Raw genomic sequence first — 23,505 nt, forward strand, 5'->3', positions numbered from 1 at the left:
GGTAATTTTGGACTTAGGAGCGTGTTCAGAATTTTATTTGGAAGTCCGTAGTTAAATTAGGCTTGAAATGGCTAAAAATAAGAATTTAAGTTTGGAAGTTTGACCGATGAGTTGACTTTTTGATACCGGACTCAGAATCTAGTTCCGAAGGCTGCTGGACAGTTTTATAAAAAGAGGGCATTCGTCCCATTTGCCATTTTTGACGAACTTGAGCTTGAGCAGAGACGACTTTTGGCAGATTTTCAAGGGAAAAACATTGGGGTAAGTGATTCTAACTCGGATTTGGTCTACATATACAAGTATATCATTATTTTCACAATTTAATTAGTGTTTTGAGATTGAAATTTAAAAAAGTTTAGAAATCTCATAGAAACGAAATTTTGAGATTTCGGTATCGATTCGGAGTCGGATTTGAGTAAAACTGTTATGGTTGGACTCGTAATTGAATGGGTTGTCGGATTTCATAACTTTCGCCGGATTCCGAGATGTGGGCCACGCGGGGCTAATTTTTAATTAATTTCGGAATTTTTATTAAAAATGTAGTATTTCCTTATAGAATTTATTTCCTATAATATTTAGTGATTGTATCGAATTATTTTGGCTAGATTCGAGCCAGACGGAGTTGGATAATCGTGAAAAAGGCCTTATAGTGGATTAAATTAGAGCAAGACGAGGTAAGTCTCTTGTCTAATCTTGTGAGGGGGAAATTACCTCATAGGTGATTAAGTTTAAACAATTGTTGCTAAATTGTGGGGGCTACGTACGCACGAGGTGACGAGAGTCCGTGCGTAGCTACTATTAATACTAAAGTCCGGGTAGTTTAGGACTCAAAGCATGCCTTACTTGTGTAAATTGTATTCTTTGATTAATTAATATTAATTGATATATATATATGAATATATTGTGAATTGTTAGATAAAGATATTAAAAGATGGAAATCTCATATGCTTAATTTTTGTTTAAATCAATTAATTGTTAAAATAAATTATTCTTCTCCCAAATTTATCTTATAATAAACATACTCTCCTTCCGGAGGCACATAAGAAAATGTCCTCCTTTCTTGTGGAGCGGGCCGAACGCCTCGGCAGGATAGATGCATCTATGGATCGCGTCGCATGTCCCTCGACAGTGTACACGACACTCTGGATCGAGTCGTACGTCCTCGGTAGAAATCGTGCTTAAATAATAATAATTACACGATACTTTAATAATTTATTTCAGCTTGTAAAGCTAAGTAATAAATTGGAAAATCCTTGAAATTTAATGAATTATTATTCTTGCTTGTTTAGGAATTAATTGTTACTCCTGTAAATGAGATTTAATTGATAAATTGGAATTTATTTGAATTGAAGGAATTTAATTAATATATTAAGAATTGTTACATTTGAAGGAATTTGATTATTTCCGCTGATTAAATAAATTATTTGTAAATTCTATAAATCATGTTGATTTAAATATCCTAATTTTATTTCAATTATTATTGACCAATAGTGAGTGTCAAAGTCGGCCATCTCGTCTCTACCACTTCGAGATTAGGCTTGATACTTACTGGGTATATGTTGTTCACGTACTCATACTATACTTGCTGCACTTTTTGTGCAGGATCTGAGACAGGTACTAGTGGGGGACCTATCATCACATACCCATGTCATCCCGAGGCGTAGTGGTGAGCTGTCTTTTTGAGCCGTTCTGCAGCTACCAGTGTCTCTTCTTATATTTATATTCTGTCTATTTCATTTCAGATAGTATTTGGAGTTTTGCATAATCTACTAGATGCTCATGCACTTGTGACACCGGGTCTTGGCACACATATTGGTAGAAGTTGGTATTTTATTATTTTCTTGAAATAAAAGTTTAACCAATGTACGATTGACTTATTAGTTGGCTTGCCTAGCTGTAGTGTTGGGTGCCATCACGACCTATAGGTGAAATTGGGTCGTGACAACATGGTATCAGAGCACTAGGTTCACGTAGGTCTCACAAGTTATGAGCAGACCTAATAGAGTCTTGCGGATCAGTACGGAGACGTCTGTACTTATCTTCGATAGGCTATATGGTGTTAGGAAACTACCTTTCTTCATATTCCATCGTGCAATTGATGTAGTGCTAAATATCCTTCTCTTATTCTCTCACAGATGGTGAGAACACGCTCTAATGAGATTCTAGACCAGGGAAGAGCTATTCCCCCAGTTGCTAGAGGCCGAGGCAGAGGCCGAGGGAGGGCTCCAGCCCGTGGGAGAGGGAGAGGACGTCCTAGGACTATTCCAGTTATGCCGCCAGTGGATCCAGTAGAGAATCCCATTATTGAGGAGCAGGGTGAGGTGCCTGTGGCAGAGCCAGCTCCGGTGGACTTCACATCTGCACCGGGATTTCAGGATGTCATGGGTCATATGCTGCGATTCATGGACAATATGACTCAGGCCGGTTTATTTCCGGCAGACCCAGCCACATCTCAGGCGGGCGGGGGAGCACAGACCCCTACCACGCAGGCGCATAGACATGCAGCTGCTGTATATCAGATCTAGGGTGCACTACCTGTGGGTGGAGTCCAGCCAATGGCAGCAACTACAACTGAGCCCAGGCCAGCTGTAACCGCCGATCCTCAGAAAATATTGGACAGATGGACTAGACTACATCCTCCTGTCTTCGGGGGTGAGCGACATGAGGATCCACAGGATTTCATTGATCGTTGCAAGGATAGACTGTACAACATGAGGATATTGGAATCCCATGGGGTTGATTTCGCTACTTTTCAGCTATAGGGTAGAGCCCGTAGATGGGGGCAGTCTTATGCTCTTGGCAGACCAGCAGATTCTCCTCCCATGACTTGGGACAGGTTCACCCGTATCTTCTTGGACAGGTATATTCCACCCTCCCATAGGAAAGAGTTGCGGTTTCAGTTTGAGCAGCTCCAGCAGGGTCAGATGTCAGTGACTGATTATGAGGCGAGGTTTTCTGAATTATCTCGCCATGCACTAATGATACTCCCTCTTGAGGCAGAGAGAGTGCGAAGGTTTGCAGCTGGTTTACATACTGGTATTCAGGCCACTATGGCTCGAGAGGTTGAGATGGGTACTTCTTATGAGCGAGTTGTGGAGATAGCCCGGAGGATGAGGATGTATGTCAGCGGAGCCGAGAGCAGATTATAAGAGATAAGCGGTTCAGGCACTCTGGAGAGTTCAGAGGTGCTCCGTCCGGGGGCAGAGGTCAGTTCGTGAGGGGACAGTCCAGCAGACCCCCATATCCAGCACCACCACCTCCTCGAGGTGCTCCAGTATGACCTTATTTCAGTGCTATACCAGAGAGTTCTTATCGCCCACCAGCTATTCAGGGTTCTTTCCATGGGTATTTAGGTCCCCAGGGCCAGACACTTAGTCAGCAGCCCATCGCACTGAAGAGTTGTTACGAGTGCGGGGATCCCAGTCACATGCGGAGGTTTTTCCCCAGGCTTCGGGGTAGACTAGTACAGTAGGGTCAGTAGCCTATGCTTACCGGACCAGTTGCTCCACCAGTAGTCCGACCACCCAGAGGTGGAGGACAGGTGTGTAGGGGCCGTCCTAGAGGTGGAGGTCAGCCAGGCGGAGGCCAGACAGTTGGCGCTCCAGCTCGGTTCTATGCTTTTCCGACTAGACCAGATGCAGAGGCCTCAGGTGCCGTGATTACAGGTATTATTTCTGTTTGTGGCAAAGATGCCTCAGTATTATTTGATCCAGGATCTACATATTTATATGTGTCATCTCTATTTGCTCTATTCCTGGGTGTTTCTCGTGAGTCCTTGAGTACTCCTGTTTATGTGTCCACTCCTGTGGGCGATTCTGTTGTTGTGAACCAGATCTACCGGTCATGTATTATTATATTCTGTGGTTATGAAACTAGAGCATATCTCCTATTGCTTGAGATGACCGATTTTGAAATTATTCTGGGTATGGACTGGTTATATCCATATCATGCTATTCTAGATTGTCATGCCAAGACTGTTACCTTGGCTATTCCAACATTGCCTAAGCTGGAGTGGAAGGGTTCGCCTGTTAGTTCATTTAATCGAGTTATTTCTTTTATAAAGGCTCAACACATGGTTGAGAAGGGTTGTTTGGCTTATCTAGCCTATGTTCGGGATACTACTGCAGAGACTCCGGCTATTGATTCAGTTCCTGTAGTTCGGGAGTTCCCCGATGTATTTCCGTTAGATCTTCCAGTTATGCCACCTGATCGTGATATTGATTTCCGTATTGACTTGGCTTCAGATACCCAGCCTATATCTATCCCACCGTATCTCATGGCTCCGAAAGAATTGAAAGAATTGAAAGAACAGCTTGAAGAGTTACTAGCCAAAGGGTTTGTCAGATCGAGTGTATTGCCTTGGGGTGCACCAGTATTATTTGTGATTCGGGATTCAGATGTTCCGAAGACTGCTTTTCGTACTAGATATGGTCATTATGAGTTTCTGGTAATGTCTTTTGTTTTAACTAATGCCCCGGCAGCATTTATGGATCTGATAAACAGGGTATTCAGGCCATATATTGACTCATTTGTCATTGTCTTCATTGATGACATTCTGATCTACTCACGTAGTAAGGAGGAGCATGAGCATCATATGAGAGTAGTGCTTCAGACATTGCGGGAACAAAAGCTATATGCTAAGTTCTCTAAATGTGAGTTTTGGCTAGAGACTGTAGCATTTTTGGGACATATCATATCGGGCGAAGGTATTAAAGCTGATCCCAAAAGGATTGAGGCAGTTCAGAATTGGCATCGTCCCACTTCGGTGACGGAGATCAGGAGTTTTCTGGGTTTGATAGGTTATTATTGTCGGTTCGTGAAAGGTTTCTCATCTATTGCAACACCTTTGACCAAATTAACCCAGAAGGGTGCTCCTTTCCGATGGTCCGATGATTGTGAGGTGAGCTTTCAGAAGCTCAAGACATCATTGACTACAACACCAGTGTTAGTTTTGCCTTCCGATTCGGGGATGTATACAGTGTATTGCGACGCTTCGCGCGTTGGCTTGGGTTATGTATTGATGCAGGAAGGGAAAGTTATTGCATATGCTTAACGTCAGCTGAAGCCCCACGAAAATAATTGCCCGGTATATGATTTGGAGTTAGCTGCGATTGTTCACGCTCTTAACATTTGGAGGCATTATCTTTATGGGGTGTCTTTTGAAGTTTACACTGATCATTGCAGTTTGCAGCATTTGTTCAAGCAGAGGGACCTAAATTTGAGACAGCGCAGATGGCTGGAGTTACTAAAAGATTATGATATTACTATCTTGTATCATCCGGGCAAAGCAAATATGGTTGCAGATACCTTGAGCAGAAAGGCGGAGAGTATGGGTAGTTTGGCTTTCATTTCAGCAGAGGAAAGGCCATTAGCCTCAGATATTCAATCCTTGGCTAATAGACTTGTGAGGCTGGATATTTCAGAGCCCAGCCGAGTTCTTGCATGTGTTGTGGCCTGGTCTTCACTATTTGAACAGATCAAGGCTCACCAGTATGATGACCCACACCTGGTGGTTCTTCGTGAAACGGTACTACAAGGTGGTGCCAAGGAAGTCACTATTGGTGCAGATGGTGTTCTACGACTCCAGGATCGTCTGTGTGTTCCTAATGTGGATGAACTGAGGAAAAAGATCGTGGAGGGGGCACACAGTTCTCGATATTCTATTCATCCAGGTGCTACGAATATGTATCGTGACTTGAGGCAGCATTATTGGTGGCGACGAATGAAAAAGGACATAGTTAAGTATGTAGCTCGGTGTCTAAATTGCCAGCAAGTTAAATATGAGCACCAGAGGCCAGGTGGCCTACTTCAGCAGATGACTATACCAGAGTGGAAATGGGAACGAATTACTATGGATTTTGAAGTTGGGTTGCCGCGGACCTTGAGGAAGTTTGATGCAGTTTGGGTGATTGTTGACAGGTTAACTAAGTCGGTACATTTTATTCCTGTTGTGACTACGTATACTTCAGAGAGGTTGGCCCAGATTTATATTCAGGAGATAGTTCGGTTGTACGGTGTGCCAATTTCCATCATATCATATAGAGGCTCTCAGTTTAATTCACATTTCTGGAGAGCAGTACAGAGTGAGTTGGGGACCCGTGTAGAGCTCAGCACAGCCTTTCATCCGCAGACTGATGGACAGTCAGAGAGGACAATTCAGATTTTGGAGGATATGCTCAGGGCATGTGTGATTGACTTTGGAGGTCAGTGGGATCGTTTCCTGCCTTTGGCCGAGTTTGCTTATAACAACAGTTACCAATCCAACATCGAGATGGCTCCATTTGAGGCTTTATATGGTCAGCGATGTCGTTCACCTATCGGATGGTTTGAGCCAGGTGAGGCTAAGTTATATGGTACTGATTTTGTAAGGGATGCCTTGGAAAAGGTAAAGTTGATTCAGGAGCAACTTCGTACAGTACAGTCCAGACAAAAGAGTTACGCGGATCAGAAAGCGCGTGATATATCATTTATGGTAGGTGAAAAAGTTCTCTTAAAGGTTTTGCCGATGAAGGGAATTTTGAGATTCGGTAAGAAGGGCAAGTTGAGCCCAAGATTTATAGGCCCATTTGAGGTGTTGAAACGAGTTGGGGAGGTTGCTTATAAGCTTGCATTGTCTCCCAGCCTATCGGGAGTTCATCCGATTTTTCACGTATCTATGCTCCAGAAGTATCATGCCGACCTATCACATGTGTTAGACTTCAGCACAGTTCAGCTAGATAATAACTTGGGTTATGAAGAGGAGGCAATTGCCATTGTTGATAAACAGGTTCGCCAGTTGAGGTCCAAGAGGGTTTCTACAGTAAAAGTCCATTGGAGGAGCCAACCAGTCGAGGAAGCAACTTGGGAGGCCGAGGAAAACATGCGGAGCAGATATCCAGACTTATTCAGCACTTCAGGTATAATTCTAAACTCGTTCGAGGACGAACGTTTGTTTAAGAGGTGGAGAATGTGATGACCCAAAATGTCATCTTTAAATTTAATAATTAATTATGTGTTCTAAGACCTCAAAAAGTACTATTTATCATTCTTCGACTTGCGTGCGCAATCCGTAAAATTTCATGAAAAGTTTTTATGTGAAAAATGGATTAAAATGTGGATTAGAGCTTTAAAACTCAATTGAGTTGACTTTGGTCAACATTTTGAGCAAATGGACTCGGATCAGTATTTTGATAGTTCCGGTAGGTCCGTATCGTGATTTGGGACTTGGGCGTATGCCCGGAATCAAATTTCGAGGTCCCTAGCCCGAGATATGGAATTTTGAAGAAAAATTAAAATGTTTAAGTTCGAATAGTGACCGGATGTCTAATTATGTGAAAACGACCCCGAAATAGAATTTTGATGATTCCAACAGCTCCGTATGGTGATTCTGGACTTAGGAGCGTGTTCGGAATTTTATTTGGAAGTCCGTAGTTAAATTAGGCTTGAAATGGCTAAAAACAAGAATTTAAGTTTGGAAGTTTGACCGATGAGTTGACTTTTTGATACCGGAGTCGGAATCCAGTTTCGAAGGCTGCTGGGCAGTTTTATAAAAAGAGGGCATTCGTCCCATTTGCCATTTTTGACGAACTTGAGTTTGAGCAGAGACGACTTTTGGCATAATTTCAAGGGAAAAACATTGGGGTAAGTGATTCTAACTCGGATTTGGTCTACATATACAAGTATATCATTGTTTTCACAATTTAATTAGTGTTTTGAGATTGAAATTTGAAAAAGTTTAGAAATCTCATAGAAACGAAATTTTGAGATTTCGGTATCGATTCGGAGTCGGATTTGAGTGAAACTGGTATGGTTGGACTCATAATTGAATGGGTTATCGGATTTCATAACTTTCACCAGATTTCGAGATATGGGCCCCGCAGGCGAATTTTTAATTAATTTCGGGATTTTTATTAAAAATGTAGTATTTCCTTATAGAATTTATTTTCTATAATATTTAGTGATTGTATCGAATTATTTTGGCTAGATTCGAACCAGACGGAGTTGGATAATCGTGGAAAAGGCCTTATAGTGGATTAAATTGGAGCAAGACGAGATAAGTCTCTTGTCTAATCTTGTGAGGGGGAAATTACCTCATAGGTGATTAAGATTAAACAATTGTTGCTAAATTATGGGGGCTACGTACGCACGAGGTGACGAGAGTCCGTGCGTAGCTACTATTAATGCTAAAGTCCGGGTAGTTTAGGACTCAAAGCATGCCTTACTTGTGTAAATTGTATTCTTTGATTAATTAATATTAATTGATATATATGAATATATTGTGAATTATTAGATAAAGATATTAAAGGATGGAAATCTCATATGCTTAATTTTTGTTTAAATCAATTAATTATTAAAAGAAATTGTTCTCCTCCCAAATTTATCTTATAATAAACATACTCTCCTTCCGGAAGCACATAAGAAAATGTCCTCCTTTCTTGTGGAGCGGGTCGAACGCCTCGGCAGGATAGATGCATCTATGGATCGCGCCGCACGTCCCTCGGCAGTGTACACGACACTCTGGATCGGGTCGTACGTCCTCGGTAGAAATCGTGCTTAAATAATAATAATTACACGATACTTTAATAATTTATTTCAGCTTGTGAAGCTAAGTAATAAATTGAAAATCCTTAAAATTTAATGAATTATTATTCTTGCTTGTTTAGGAATTAATTGTTACTCCTGTAAATGAGATTTAATTGATAAATTAGAATTTATTTGAATTGAAGGAATTTAATTAATATATTAAGAATTGTTACATTTGAAGGAATTTGATTATTTTCGCTGATTAAATAAATTATTTGTAAATTCTGTAAATCATGCTGATTTAAATATCCTAGTTTTATTTCAATTATTATTGACCCATAGTGAGTGTCAAAGTCGGTCATCTCGTCTCTACCACTTCGAGATTAGGCTTGATACTTACTGGGTACACGTTGTTCACATACTCATACTACACTTGATGCACTTTTTGTGCAGGATCTGAGACAGGTACTAGTGGAGGACCTATCATCACATACCCACGTCATCCCGAGGCGTAGTGGTGAGCTGCCTTTCTGAGCCGTTCTGCAGCTACCAGTGTCTCTTCTTATATTTATATTCTATCTATTTTATTTCAGACAGTATTTGGAGTTTTGTATAATCTACTAGATACTCATGCACTTGTGACACCGGGTCTTGGCACACACATTGGTAGAAGTTGGTATTTTATTATTTTCTTGGAATAAAAGTTTAACCAATGTACGATTGACTTATTAGTTGGCTTGCCTAGCTGTAGTGTTGGGCGCCATCACGACCTATATGTGAAATTGGGTCGTGACACCATGTGTCGCAGCCCACAGAGTCTCCATCATATTCATTTACTTTATCCTGTCTAATTTATATTCCAGACAGATGTTGTATTATTATTGTACTCCTTAGTAAATGCCCATGCAATTGTGACACCGGATTTTGGGATATTCTAGTAGATGTTAATGGTTTTGCATTAATATTGTCACCTTTTTTTTTTTTATGTCTTACTAAAATTGCATGTATCCATGATTTTAAATGCATTATATTCTTTATTTAAAAGAACTTATGATTTCAAAAGTAATAAAATGAATAGCTACTTAGATGGTTCACGACCTATAGTGAGTTTTGGGTCGGGACAACTTTTTATGGAGTTAGAGAGGGCAATTAAAAAGAATGGCAAAAAAGGTATAAAATAATTATGTCTACGATGAGAAAGAAGAAGAAGAAGAAGAAGAAGAAGAAGAAGAAGAAGAAGAAGAAGAAGAAGAAGAAGAAGAAGAAGAAGATGATGATGATGAAGAAGAAGAAGAAGAAGATGGGGGTAGGGTGGGGGTGAAGAAGAAAAGGATGAGGGGGTGAGGAAGAAGGAGAAAAAAGGGGGCACCTCCATTTTATGTTTTTTGTTATTTACGCGCTTATAATTTTTATTTTTATTTTTTTCTACATTAAGAAGAAGAAGAAGATGGGGGTAGGGTGGGGGTGAAGAAGAAAGGGATGAGGGGGTGAGGAAGAAGGAGAAAAAAGGGGGCACCTCCATTTTATGTTTTTTGTTATTTACGCGCTTATAATTTTTATTTTTATTTTTTTCTACATTAGTTATTAGGGGAAAATTAATTCACTCCAAATACGTTTAGGAAGGGTAAATAAACGCTAGTAAAATTTCAATGTTCAATCGAGTTATCCTAACAAGTTTACGGGAAACTTTGTGCTCGGAGTTTCTTCTTCTTCTTAGTTACAAAATAGGTTTGTTAAATTTATTGTTGTTTTGACAATTTGATGATTGCGATTTGTTCTTATGATATTTGAAAGTTATGTTTCAAATTTAAGCTCATTTGAAGTAAATTTGGTCATTGAACCATGTATAGGATTGTTAAAATTCGTAAAATAAGTTTATGTTTCAGAACTTAAGATTTGAAATCTGAAGTTGCATTCAATAGATTGAACTACTTAAGATTCGAATTTCTGAATTTGCATTTGAAAGATCGAAGAACCTTAGATTTGACTTCTGAAATTGCATTAAAGAGATTGAACTACAGTCAAACCTCTCTATAACAGCCTCGTTTGTTCCGAATATGTTATAGCGAAGTGTTGTTATAGAGAACATATATTATAACATAACATAAAAATTGGTTCCAAAAAAGCTTGGCTTTTATAGTGAAGTATTGTTATATAGGGATGTTGTTATAGAGAGGGTTGACTGTACTTCAGATTCGAATTTCTGAAGTTGCATTAGAAAGATAGAAGAACTTCATATTTGATTTCTGAAGTTGCATTGAAGAGATTGAACTACTTCAGCTCTGAGCGAGTACACTTTGACAAAATTTGTGCAATACGGATATAACTTCAATGGTGGCCTCAAAAGTAAGTATATATGAAAATGTCCCGCTATTTGTGTACTTCTCCCATAGGCGTGTCAAATTGGGATTGCCAATTTCTCCTGGCGCATTCACTTAGTTCGGGCCAGCCTATTTGATCGTACGGTATCATGGGCTAATATCAGTAGATCCAATAATTCCTTAAATCTCTATTTGGTTTGGTCTTGGACTGTTCATGTACTCGGGCAATCAAAAGAAGTCGTTGATACAAAGGAGATGTCAAATGGAGTTAAAATTGCGTGGGTAGCCACTTTTTAAAGTGGTATTTACTTTTTATCCAGTCACAACAGATATATTGAGCAATAAGCGATAGTTCGATACGTAGAAGTGAAAGTGGATTAGTGGGTTAAAGTTTTATTTGTGCCATATTGGGCATTGATATGAGTATTTGCAAGCATTATTGGCTTGTTATATTTTGGGGAATCTACACAAAATATCCATAAAACATAAACTAATTATCTATCCTCAAACTAATTACAAAGACTACCCATACGGTTAAAAATAATTACCCGCCCCTTCACTTATGTTTAGCCAAGACGTTGCATTCACAAATCATGACGTCATTGTTGTTATGATCATCTTCCCCCATTTTTCACTTATGTGCTTAACTCATTATTTAGTACAACTATTTATAGAGATTATGGAGAAATCAATATTGTCCTAATATATATGATGAAAATATATCCTTTTTGTGGATACTCACAGGGAATGGTTTGAGCTTAAGCATTTATACTTGTAGCCCGAATGTGATTTTTAAGTAAGATGTTATACTATAGTAAAAGAAAAGATATTAATCATACTGAAATTTGGATTCATTTGGAGCTGATTTGAGGTGCTTGGGATTGAATTTTTAAAGACCCACCATTATTGAGTTTGAAGCTTTTGAATTGAAATTTTAACTTTAAGATTTGTTGTTTGATTCAAAGTAGATATTTTAAAAAAGTTATTTATAGTATCTTTAGAAAGTTCATACTGGAGATTTTTGAAGATTTATTATTAGAAAAAATCAAATGCACAATTGAAGGACCTTAAAACTGAAAACACATATAGTGGGCTCGTTGAGTTTGTAGTTGTCTTGAGCTGATTCTGCTTGTTATTTGAAATATTGATTAGAAGTTGTAGCAAAAGCTTGAGCCAATTTGATGGAGATTTTGCAGTAGAGTTGTAAAATTTGGGTTGAAATTAAATTGAACTAGCAAAGATGATGGATTTGTACTGTATAACAAAATGGTATACATGTATACCACTTTACTATATAATTTTTAATTTATACAATTTATTCCAACAGTATACTCTTATAATATACAGTATAGTGTAATATTATACCGTTATAATTTGGTCATTTTTAAATTTATTGAAATTTTTTATTGGGATCTTTTTAAATGTTTAATGGAGTTTTCATGCCTTTTTCAAAATTTTATTAAACAAAAATATTTTCTTTTAAATGTTGAATGGAGGTTGTGTCTAAAGTTGAGCCAATTTGGTGGATTGTTTGCACTTGGGTTGAAATTGAGTTGAACTAGAGAAGAAGATAAATCTATATTATATACCAAAATAATATACTTGTATATCAGTTTGGTATCATAAAGGACTGGACTCTTTTTTGAAGGAATTAACCAGAACTCTATCTTGTAAGTATATAATATATACCATGTGGGTATCATAGAGGACTGACGAGTATTTTTTTTTGTTAAAGGAATGAACTAGTCCTCTATGATACCATGTTAGTATATGATATATACCAGGTTGGTATCTTTTTCATTGGAATCTTTTTCAATATTTCAATAGAGTTTTCACGCCTTTTTTTTTTCTTAAACAAAAATACTTATGTTGAAATGTTGAATGGAGGCTGTGGCTAAATTTTAAGCTAATTTGGTGGAGATTTTGCCCTAGAGCTGTGAAATTTGGGTTGAAATTAAGTTGAGGTAGCGAAGTAGAAGAATTTGTATTGTATACCAAAATAGTATACTTGTATATCAGTTTGGTATCATAGAGGACCGGGCTCATTTTTGAAAGAATTAACCAGAAATCTATCTTGTCAGTATATAATATATACCATGTGGGTATCATAGAGGATTGACGAGTATTTTTTCTGTTAAAGGAATGAACTAGTCCTCTATGATACCCTGTTAGTATATGATATATACCAAGTTGGTATCTTTTTTATTGGAATCTTTTTCAATTTTTCAATAGAGTTTTTACGTCTTTTTTTAATTTTTTCTTAAACAAAAATACTTAGTTTTAAATGTTGAATGCAGGATGTGGCTAAATTTTAAGCTAATTTGGTGGATATTTTGCACTAGAGCTGTGAAATTTGGGTTGAAATTAAGTTGAGGTAGCGAAGTAGAAGAATTTGTATTGTATACCAAAATGGTATACTTGTATATCAGTTTGGTATTATAGAGGACTAGGCTCTTTTTTAAAGGAATTGACCAGAACTCTATTTTGTCAGTATATAATATATATCATGTGGGTATCATAGAGTACTGGCAAGTATTTTTTTTGTTGAAGGAATGAACCAGTCCTCTATGAGACCTTGTTAGCATATGTTATATACCAGATTGGTATCATCAAGACTGAGTGTTATTTTGGAAGGACTGCCACATTATATCATGTCTGTATGGTATAGACCATAAAGGTATCATAGAGAACTGAGTGTATTTCTGGAAGGAATGAACCCGACCTCTATGATACCTTGTCAGTATATGATAATATACCATGTGAGTATCATAGTATGCTATAACAATATACTTCAATTGCTACTAATATGCTATTTTTTGTATACTATATGCTAAAGTAAGTTATTTTCTGATAATTAGTATAAGAAAAATAAAATAAAATAAAAAGATGTACTATATCGGTTATTATTTTATTGATATAGTAAAAAAAAAAAGGGGGAGAGAAAAAATAACAAAAATAAAGGAGCCAAAAATATGTGTAGAATTAGATTATGAGGAAAAATAGGAAATACAGAAAAAATAATTTAAAAATAATAAAAATAATATTAGAAAAGGAGAAAAAAGAAAAAAATGCAATGAAAAAAGAGAAGAAAACACATGTATAAGTTGTTCTATTAATTGATTTAGAGAAAAAAGTGAGATAAAAGACATAAGGCATATTATATCAGTTATATTAAAAAGTAGTGAATAAATATTTACTATATTAATTATCTTTTATTACTGTATAAAATAAAGAAGAATAAAGAAAGAGAACAAAAAAATGAATGCGATTAGATTATGTAGGAAAAAAAAAGAGTAAAATGAAATTAGAAAAGGAACAAGAAATAGAGAAAAATGAACAAAAGGAAAGAAACAAAATAAAAATAAAGGAGCCAAAATTATGGATTCAAATTATGGTAAAAAAGAAAATAAAATAAAAACAATATGATTGAAAAACTATTTGTGATATTTCCATATCTATAAGTGGTCTTCTTGATTATTTCAAATGCCATCTAAATATATAAGTGGTCTTCTTGATTATCGTCACGATCCAAATCCTAATCTATTGTGATGGCACCTATCGATGGTACTAGACAAGACGTCATTTCCAAATACTCCAAATATTTAACAGAAAAATAAATCAAGATATTTGAAATAGGCAAAGTTTTCATAAAGGGGGGGGGGGGGGAGGGGTGTGTAAAACCCAAAACACAAGTGCGAAAATAACTCCCAATATCGGGGTGTCACTAAGTCATGAGCATCTATACATAATCAGTCTAGAAATGAAATGACTGCAACAGTTTGGATCCAAATACAACGAAAGAAAGGATAAGGAGGGAGAAACATGGACTGCGAACGCCAGACAGCTACCTCGATATCTCCTACGGTCAGCTACACGAAATATCAACACTCTCCGCGTCCAAAAACTCGTGGATCTGCACACGAAGTGCAGGGAGTAGCGTGAGTACAACCAACTCAATAAGTAACAATAATAAATAAGGAACTGAAAGATAGTGACGAGCTACACAATTATAATTCATTTTCAGTAGTCTCAACAAGAAAAGTAGACATGCTTTCAAATCCGGTAAATTAAGTCAAATCAGTTTATTCGTGCCAAATTCAAGTAAAAACCAGATAAAAGTATCCTTCAGAAGTTTTTCAAAATCAGTGATATATGGCAACTATGTGCAACAACAATGAAATCGTATATAGCCTCTCAGGGCAACAATCATTCAGTCCTCCTATTCACTCCAACCTCACAATTACTCATTCTTCACAGCCACTCATTCCTTACAGTCACTCAGCACTGCACTCAGTAGGTACCTGCGCTCACTGGGGGTGTATACAGACTCCGGAGGGGCTCCTTCGGCCCAAGCGCTATATCAAGCCAAATCATGGCATAAATCAATGAAAATATATTACGCCGTGCTGCCCGATCCCATAAATATCCTCACAATCACGCCCTCGGCCTCACTCAGTCAGCAATCTCTCCAGTCTCTCGGGCTCTCAGAAATCAGGAAAATCAGCCCAAACAACAATAATATGATGTATCAACAAGACTAATAGAGACTGAGATATGATATACGAATAAAACTGAGACTGAGTACAAATAGCATTTAGCAGGTAATTCAACATGTATCACGACTTTCGTGGGTCCCAACAGTACCAACACATAGCCTAATTATGGTCTCTAACATGATTCACAGTCAAATTTCTATAACACATGAAGAGCATATAGTTAACAACAAATTTATTCACCTTCTCAGTTTCACGGAATGGACCAAGTCACAATTCTCACGGTGCACGCCCACACGCCCGTCACCTAGCATGTGTGTCACCTCCAAAACAATCATATAACACCAAAATTCGGGTTTCATACCCTCAGGACCAGATTTAAAACTGTTACTTACCTCAATCCGAGCAAAACTCTACTCCAATATGCCTTCGTCTCGCGAATCGGCCTCCAAACGTCTCGAATCTAGCCACAAGCAGTACAATATAATCAATAAGGACTAAAGGAATCAACTCCACAAGAAAAATACGAAATTATAAGCCAAAATCCGAAATTGGTCAAAAGTTGGCCCCGAGCCCATCGAAATCCGACAAAAGTCATAAAACCCGAGAGCCCATTCACTCACGAGTCTAACTATGCCAAATTAATCAAAATCCGACATCAAATGGCCATTCAATTCCCCAAAATTAACTCTCCAAATTTCTAGCCTCAAATCCCCAAATTTCACCTCAAAAACATACCAACTAGGTGAAAAATTGGTGGAAAAATATCATTATTAAAGAAAAATGAACACAAGGAAATTACCTCAGTAATCTCTTCAAAAACCCTCTCAAAAACCTCCAAAGTCCGAGCTCAAAATGATGAAAAAGGTGAAAATCTCGAAGTCTCGCATTTATAGGTTCTGCCTAGGTCTTCCGCACCTGCGACAACTTAGTCGCTTCTGCGGTCTCGCAGGTGTGCCCCAGAGCCCGCTTCTGCATCTAACTCCGCACTTGCGTCCCTTTTTCCGCTCCAGCGGACTCTCTTCTATGAGATAATTCTCCGCTTCTGCGGAGTCAAGCTTCAAGGCCAAATCCGCTTCTGCGGCCCTTCTGCCGCATCTACGGTTACGCAGATACGCAAAAGCCATCGCACCTGCGACCTTCTGCTGCATCACTCCTTGGCCGCTTCTGCGGGCACGCACCTACGGTTCCCACTCTGCAGGTGCGATTATACCAGCAGTGGAAAACCTTCAGCAAGCTTACAACTTCAAAACTTCATCCGTTAATCACCTGAAATCAACCCGAGGCCCCCGAGACCTCAACCAAACATACCAACACATCTTAAAATATCATGCGGACTTAGTTGAATCCAAAAATCACCTCAAAAAAAGTCAAAAACACGAATTCCACACGGATTCAAGCCTAATGAACTTTAAAATTTCCAAATTCTACAAACGACGTCGAAACCTATCAAACCACGTCCGATTGACCTCAAATTTTGCACACAAGTCATGAATGACACCACGAACCCATTCCAACTTTCGGAATTCCAATCCGACCCCGGTATCAAAAAGTTCACTCCCGGTTAAACTTCCCAAAAACTCAACTTTCGTCATTTCAAGCCTAATTCCACTACGGACCTCCAAATCACAATCCTGATACGCTCCTAAGTCCAAAATCACCTAACGGATCTAACGGAACCATCAAAATTCAAATCCGAGGTCGTTTACACATAAATCGATATTCGGTCGACTTTTCCAACTTAAGTTTTCAATTATTAGACTAAGTGTCTCAATTCACTCTGAAATCTCTCTGGGCCCGAACTAACCAACTCGATAAGTCATAAAATAATAGTGAAGCATAAAAATGAGCAGAAAAGGGGAACGAGACTACAACTCTCGAAACGACCGGCCGGGTCGTTACAATTATTTCAAATGCCATCAAAATATATAAGTGGTCTTCTTGATTATTATAAATCAAAATTATTTTAAAATATTATTTTCTATAGATACCTTTTATATTTTATAACAAAATAGATATTTATGGTATATACTACCATTGAGGCATGAAATATGCTATTTATGTTTTTCCTCTCTCTTTCTTTCAATTAACACAAGATTCTCTCTCAGTTGTTTTCTTCTTTATTTCTCTCTCTTCCTTCTATCTTTTTCTTTCAATTAACACACGATTCTCTCTCAAAATCCCAACAAAATTTTTCTTCTCTCTCTCTCTCTCTCTCTCTCTCTCTCTCTCTCTCTCTGTTCGAGCAGAATACCTGCTTAGTTTATATGTCGGATATTGCAATAGATTTGTACAATTAGTTTTTACGCTGGATATTTGCAATGGATTTGTACTGCAATATTAGAAAGAAAGAGACTGTGAATTTCTCTACGCTGAATATTGCAATGGATTCCTCTACACGAATACTGCAATATTTTTTACGCCGGAGAAGATTTGAGGGCCGGAATTTTTGTTCGTCTCCATTTTTAGTTTTAATACGATGTATACAATATTTTATTTGGCCGAAAAATGCCATATTCGACGAATTTTCTTCCCTTCTTTGCTATTTAGTCACATACAATGATACAAACACGTTGTATTCTGTATAAATTCACTCAAATATATTGTATTTTGGTATAAATATATTATTTTTTGCCTGTATTTATGTATTTCGAAGGTTTGTATTTTTTTAATACAGCTGAATACACATGTATTCATGCATGAATACACATGTATTCATGCGTGAATACAAGATATAAATATTGAAATACACTGAATACAAACATTAAAATAGAACATAATATAAATAGTGAATATATTTAATTTCAAAATACAGTGAAATACAGTAAAATATACTGAATACATATAGAAATACAGTTAATATAATCAATGAAATATATTGAATACAACAGTAATGACATGTATTAGAAATAACTAAAATGATGCTAATACAAATTCATTTGAATACAATGAATATAAAATAGCGAATACAGTAAATACAAACATTGAATGAATGCAACAGTAAAAAAATATTGAAATACACTAAATACTAAAGTTAAATACAACTAAAAAATTATTCTAATTAATTGAGTTGATAATGAGGCATGTGAGAATTGATTTTGTTAAGTTATATTAGGAGTGTATCACGCTAATTGATATTATTTCCGTTATTAGACAGTTGGATATACCTATTTTTAATGTGATTTTTACTGTTGTATTCATGAATGCATGGTGCGAATACATGTGAATACATGCGCGTACATCTGGACTGCCCTGATTTTAGGCGCTTTTTGTTATTGTATTCATGAATACAGCAGCGCGAATACATGTGAATACACTACCGTAACAACTGAATAGTAGCTGTATTCATGAATACAGCAGCGAGCATACATGTGAATACATGCACGTACAGCTGGACTGCCCTGATTTTAGGCGCTTTTATACAGCAACACGGATACATGTGAATACTTGCGCGTACAGCTGGACTGCCCTGATTTTAGGCGTTTTTTGCTGCTGTATTCATGAATACAGCCGCGCGAATACATCGAATACACTACCGTAACAACTGAATAGTAGCTATATGAAATAATTATGTATATGATAAGAATAGAAAGTTAATAGCAACAAAACAACAGTGATTTCTAAAAATTCCTCGATTTCAAATGCCATCTACCTTTTACCAAATTTGCCCAACAACTTTTGGAAACCAATAATGTTGAGTAATTTAATTTTCATGAATACAAACGTAAGAGCAAGCTAAGTAAGTACATTTGAGAACACCGAAATCGACTGCTTGACAGCTTAAATAATTTGGATAGCAAATACCAAAGTCAAGTTGATAGTAAACAATAGTAAGTATGTAGTATTTTATTAGTCCAGTATGTGTAGTTCATTTAATCTTAACTTGCCTCGACACGCCATGTGTTGTTTATTGAGCAACTTTCTACCTCCTTATTCCTTTTTTCGGCCATTATTTTCAAATATTGAAGATTCCAAGGCCAAGAAGATAGATAAAACCACCCCCTCCACCCACCCCCCAAAAACCAACGAAAAACAGTCACTTGCTCAAAATGTTTTCTTATATTTATCTTTCACCCGGTGTCCACGTGTCCGGTACTCCCGATTCGCGCTGCGCAACACATGTTAGAGGGGAAGTGTTCTCTATCAAAAATTTTGGTCTAGGACACGAACCTGATAACTTTAGTTAAAGATGGAATGATCATATTCATCCCACTATAATTCTTGCTAGTGTTTAAAATAATTTCATTAAAAATGAATAACTTCCTAAAATTTTAAAAACATAAATAAAAAAGGATAACTTCCTAAAAATTTTAAAAACATAAATATAAAGATGACGATAATTCTTTTTTTTTTGGGGGGGGGGGGGGGGTCAAAACTTAATTAAGGGGTTGCATTTATGGGTATTAAAATACATAGTACAATATTATTGCAATAATGCATACGGAATACTATATTAGTCAAAGGTGAGTTTGTTCTTTTGTTGTGTATTCCACCAATTTAATCCCTTCTCAGTCCCCACCCCCCACCCCACCCCCACCCAAACATAGCCTTAATCTTTTTCAGAATGCATGTAATTGGGCAGTTGCGGTAGTTTTTCTGTTTTCTTTTTTAATAAAAAATAATTAGCGTAATTTTATTAAGTTGTTCATATTGACTATAATTTATATGAAGTTTACCTTAGGAAGATTAGAATAAAAATCGGTAAAGAAATTAGACCCAATATCATAATTAACATGCAAAGGAAAATTGAAATAAACTAATTACAATTTGAACAAAATCTTTATACTAAGTACAACCATAAGTCTAGACATTGCTAATTTCTTCAAAATTTATACTCTCCTCATACTCCAATATATCAAGCTGAATGTCAGTTTTTACTAGCAAATTCACTCATAATTAATCTCATATTCGAGCCTGTCACTAATTGTCACCCAAATGAATCTTAATTCCTGGTAATAATATTTTACTTTATACTTGTTTACCCAAAAACCGGATAGAATTGAATTTATACGTAGTTCTAAGGATACGTGGTATAACTTGGTACAAATTGAAAAAAATAAGTAAAGATATATCGAATATTAACTGTAAAAAGGAATGAATACAAACCCAAATTGAGTAGAGAATGATTGATAAGTGAACAGGATGAATCAATATCAAAAACCCAAAAAAAGATAATATTTGCTAGATGTTATATAAATTTCAATAAAATCTGAATCTGAGAATGTATGAATGTATGAATCAATCACTACCCTTTACAAATGATAGCAACTCTTAATATAGTGGAGGAATTCTACTTTGGATATAATTAAAAATACATAGTGGGGATCCCGCGATAGATTAATTAATTAGCTTTTCCTTGATTCAAGCCGTGATTCTCTCCCCAAATGCGGCTATAACGCCTTTTTTGTTCCTTGGCTCAGTCTCGATCTTAGTCGGTCTCTGGGTCTCGAGCTCGACCTTGACTCAATCTCGGTATTGATCGGTCTCTGGGTCTCGAGCTCAACCTTGACTCGATCTCGGTACTGATCGGTATCTGGGTCTCGAGCTCGACCTTCCAACTTCACATCACAGCTCGATATTATAATGACGAATCTCGGTTCATCAAGCTCCAATCTTGATTAGTCACACGAAGGACAAACTCGATTTTGACCGTATACAATACTATCTGTACTGTTCATATATGTGGTATAAAAAAAAAGTTTAACGTATAAAAATTTACACTATTAGATCACTTGACAGATAAATATAACTAACTATTTATAATAATAAGTATGAATTAGTTTCCTATATATTAAGCAGGTAACCTGATACAATAGGTTAAAATGAACCGATAATATAAAAATTCTTTATCGTATATAAGTAAGAGGACCAATGGAAGGTTTCTTTTTGTGCAAATAATATATTATGGTTGAAACTTCAACTAATCACTCAAGAGTAGTGTTAGATAATTGAAGTTTAAGGTCTGTCCTTTGACTTATGTATCTTTCTGATCAATAAATATATACTACTGTTTGCTTTTTCAAAACCAGTCATCTAAGGTAGACCATATTAAAAAACAAGCAGAAAGTAGAAATCATCAAGACGGGGAGAGCTCCTTGTTGTGACAAAGAAAATGTGAAAAGAGGGCCATGGTCTCCTGAAGAAGATGCAAAACTAAAAGAGTATATAGACAAATATGGTACTGGTGGAAACTGGATTGCTCTTCCACAAAAAGCTGGTATCTTCAATAATATATTGATTGTTCAGTGTTTTATGGTTGAATTCTATATACATGTGCAAAAAGCAAGTATAGATAGAGTTAGATATACATTTTAGAACCTATTCTTCCGACTTAGAACTCACAACATCTAAATTTTGGATCTGTTATGTCACTTAAACGAGTTATTAATTCGTTGCATGATTACTTGTTATCAGGGCTGAGAAGATGTGGAAAGAGCTGCAGATTGAGATGGTTAAACTATCTTAGACCCAACATTAAACATGGAGAGTTTTCAGATGAAGACGACAAAGTAATTTGCAGCCTTTATGCTAAGATTGGAAGCAGGTATGTTCTATTACTTTCTCCATCTCATAAAAGATGAAGTAGAGGAGGTTAGAGGCGGACTTAGAGTATCAAGTGTGCGTTTTCTGAACCTATCATTTTCATTATAGACCATAGATAATTTTGTGTGTAAAACTAGAAAAAGTAGAATAAATATTACATGTTGAACTAATATTTTCAAAAGACTCATAAAATTTAAATCTTGAATTTGCCTATACAGATGGTCAATAATAGCTGCTCAGCTACCAGGCAGGACAGGCAATGATATCAAGAACTACTGGAATACCAAGCTCAAGAAGAAACTCATGCCTCTTGTCTCTTCACCTCAACAAATTAGGCCAATTCACCAAACTACATGTCATTCATCAATTTCACCTCTTCAAGCTAATTCATCCCTAGTTTCATCACTATATTCTTCTATATCACCAGCTCTTTCATTAGCAACAACAGCTCATAAATATACAAGTAGCCATTTTTATCCCACTTCAACAGCTACAAATTTCCCAGGCTATGAAACCAATATTATATCTACCCAATCAAGCAGTTTCTTGAGTACTTGTAGTTGTTCAAGTGGAGGTGAAAAATTGGTTAGCTATTTAAATGATGGGGTAGATGAGAAACAGAATAGTTCTAAGTTCTCAATTACAAATGGTAGTACTAATAAATATGCTGAAGAAAAGCCAAGTGGAAAGGGTTGTTATGAAGAGGAAAATCAATTAGAGTGTAGTTTGGAGGAGATTAAGCAGCTAATTAGCACTACTAGCATTTATAACAACTACACCAACTTCTTTCTTGATGAAAATAGGACAGAATAAAAAGTCATATGATGTACACTAATGATTATGATCATGAAAGAGTGATGAACAATATAATGCTGACTGTTTGACTTCAAATCAGAAGAGTTCAAACAGGTTTTTTTTATTCGAGTTATGTATATTGACATGTAAAGATTCTTTAGACGATCAGTGAATTCGAATATGTGATAACAGTTGGTTATCAGTTTAACCAATTACCAATTAATGTTTATCAAAAGATTTATCTATAATTATCAATTAATTAATCTGGTTGATAAATAGTTTTATACCGTCGCTGAATTGAGCTTAAATATATTTTTGTTTGTATAGTTAAAACTTTAGTTTAATTTGTGCATGTGTTACTACTGCTGTCCTAACTTCAAGTATTCAGATGTACAATGTACCAGAAATTAGAGAAACCATCAGTTCACCGTTCAAATTTCAAACTGAAATTAAATATGCACAATTTTTTGTCTTCTCCATTGCAGTCTCCCCGTTTTATTTATTTATTATTTTTATTGTTTTGCTTTATTTAAGACAAGAGTGAGTTGCTCTGGTGGTAAGCACACTCCATTTACAACCAAAAGGTTGTGAGTTCGAGTCACCCCAAGAGCAAGGTGGAGAGTTCTTTGAGGGAGGGAGCCGAGGGTCTATCGAAAACAGCCTCTCTACCCCAGGGTAGAGGTAAGGTCTGCTTTATTCCTTTAAATTCGAGGGAAGTCTACTTGGGTGCTCATGGTCTAAATATTTTCTGTTAATCCGGTTCCAATTTTGAGATTTTTACATGGCTGAGCATTTTTTTAAAATTATTTAACAAAATGATATTAATTTTAGTTTATTCCTTAAATAGCAAT

At 36.6% G+C, this 23,505-nt stretch overlaps 1 protein-coding gene across 1 annotated transcript; it reads left to right on the forward strand.

The window, feature by feature from the left end:
- Positions 1-21,220: 21,220 nt before the first annotated feature.
- LOC107779545 (uncharacterized) lies at positions 21,221-22,864 on the forward strand. The gene is made up of 4 exons (XM_016599994.2): positions 21,221-21,250; positions 21,359-21,533; positions 21,731-21,860; positions 22,078-22,864. The coding sequence occupies exons 1-4, from the start codon at positions 21,221-21,223 to the stop codon at positions 22,670-22,672; spliced, it is 930 nt and encodes a 309-aa protein (XP_016455480.2). The 3' UTR covers positions 22,673-22,864.
- The last annotated feature ends 641 nt before the right edge of the window (positions 22,865-23,505 follow it).

The sequence above is a fragment of the Nicotiana tabacum genome, chromosome 24 (assembly GCF_000715075.1).
Source record: "Nicotiana tabacum cultivar K326 chromosome 24, ASM71507v2, whole genome shotgun sequence".
Classification (NCBI taxonomy): domain Eukaryota; kingdom Viridiplantae; phylum Streptophyta; class Magnoliopsida; order Solanales; family Solanaceae; genus Nicotiana; species Nicotiana tabacum.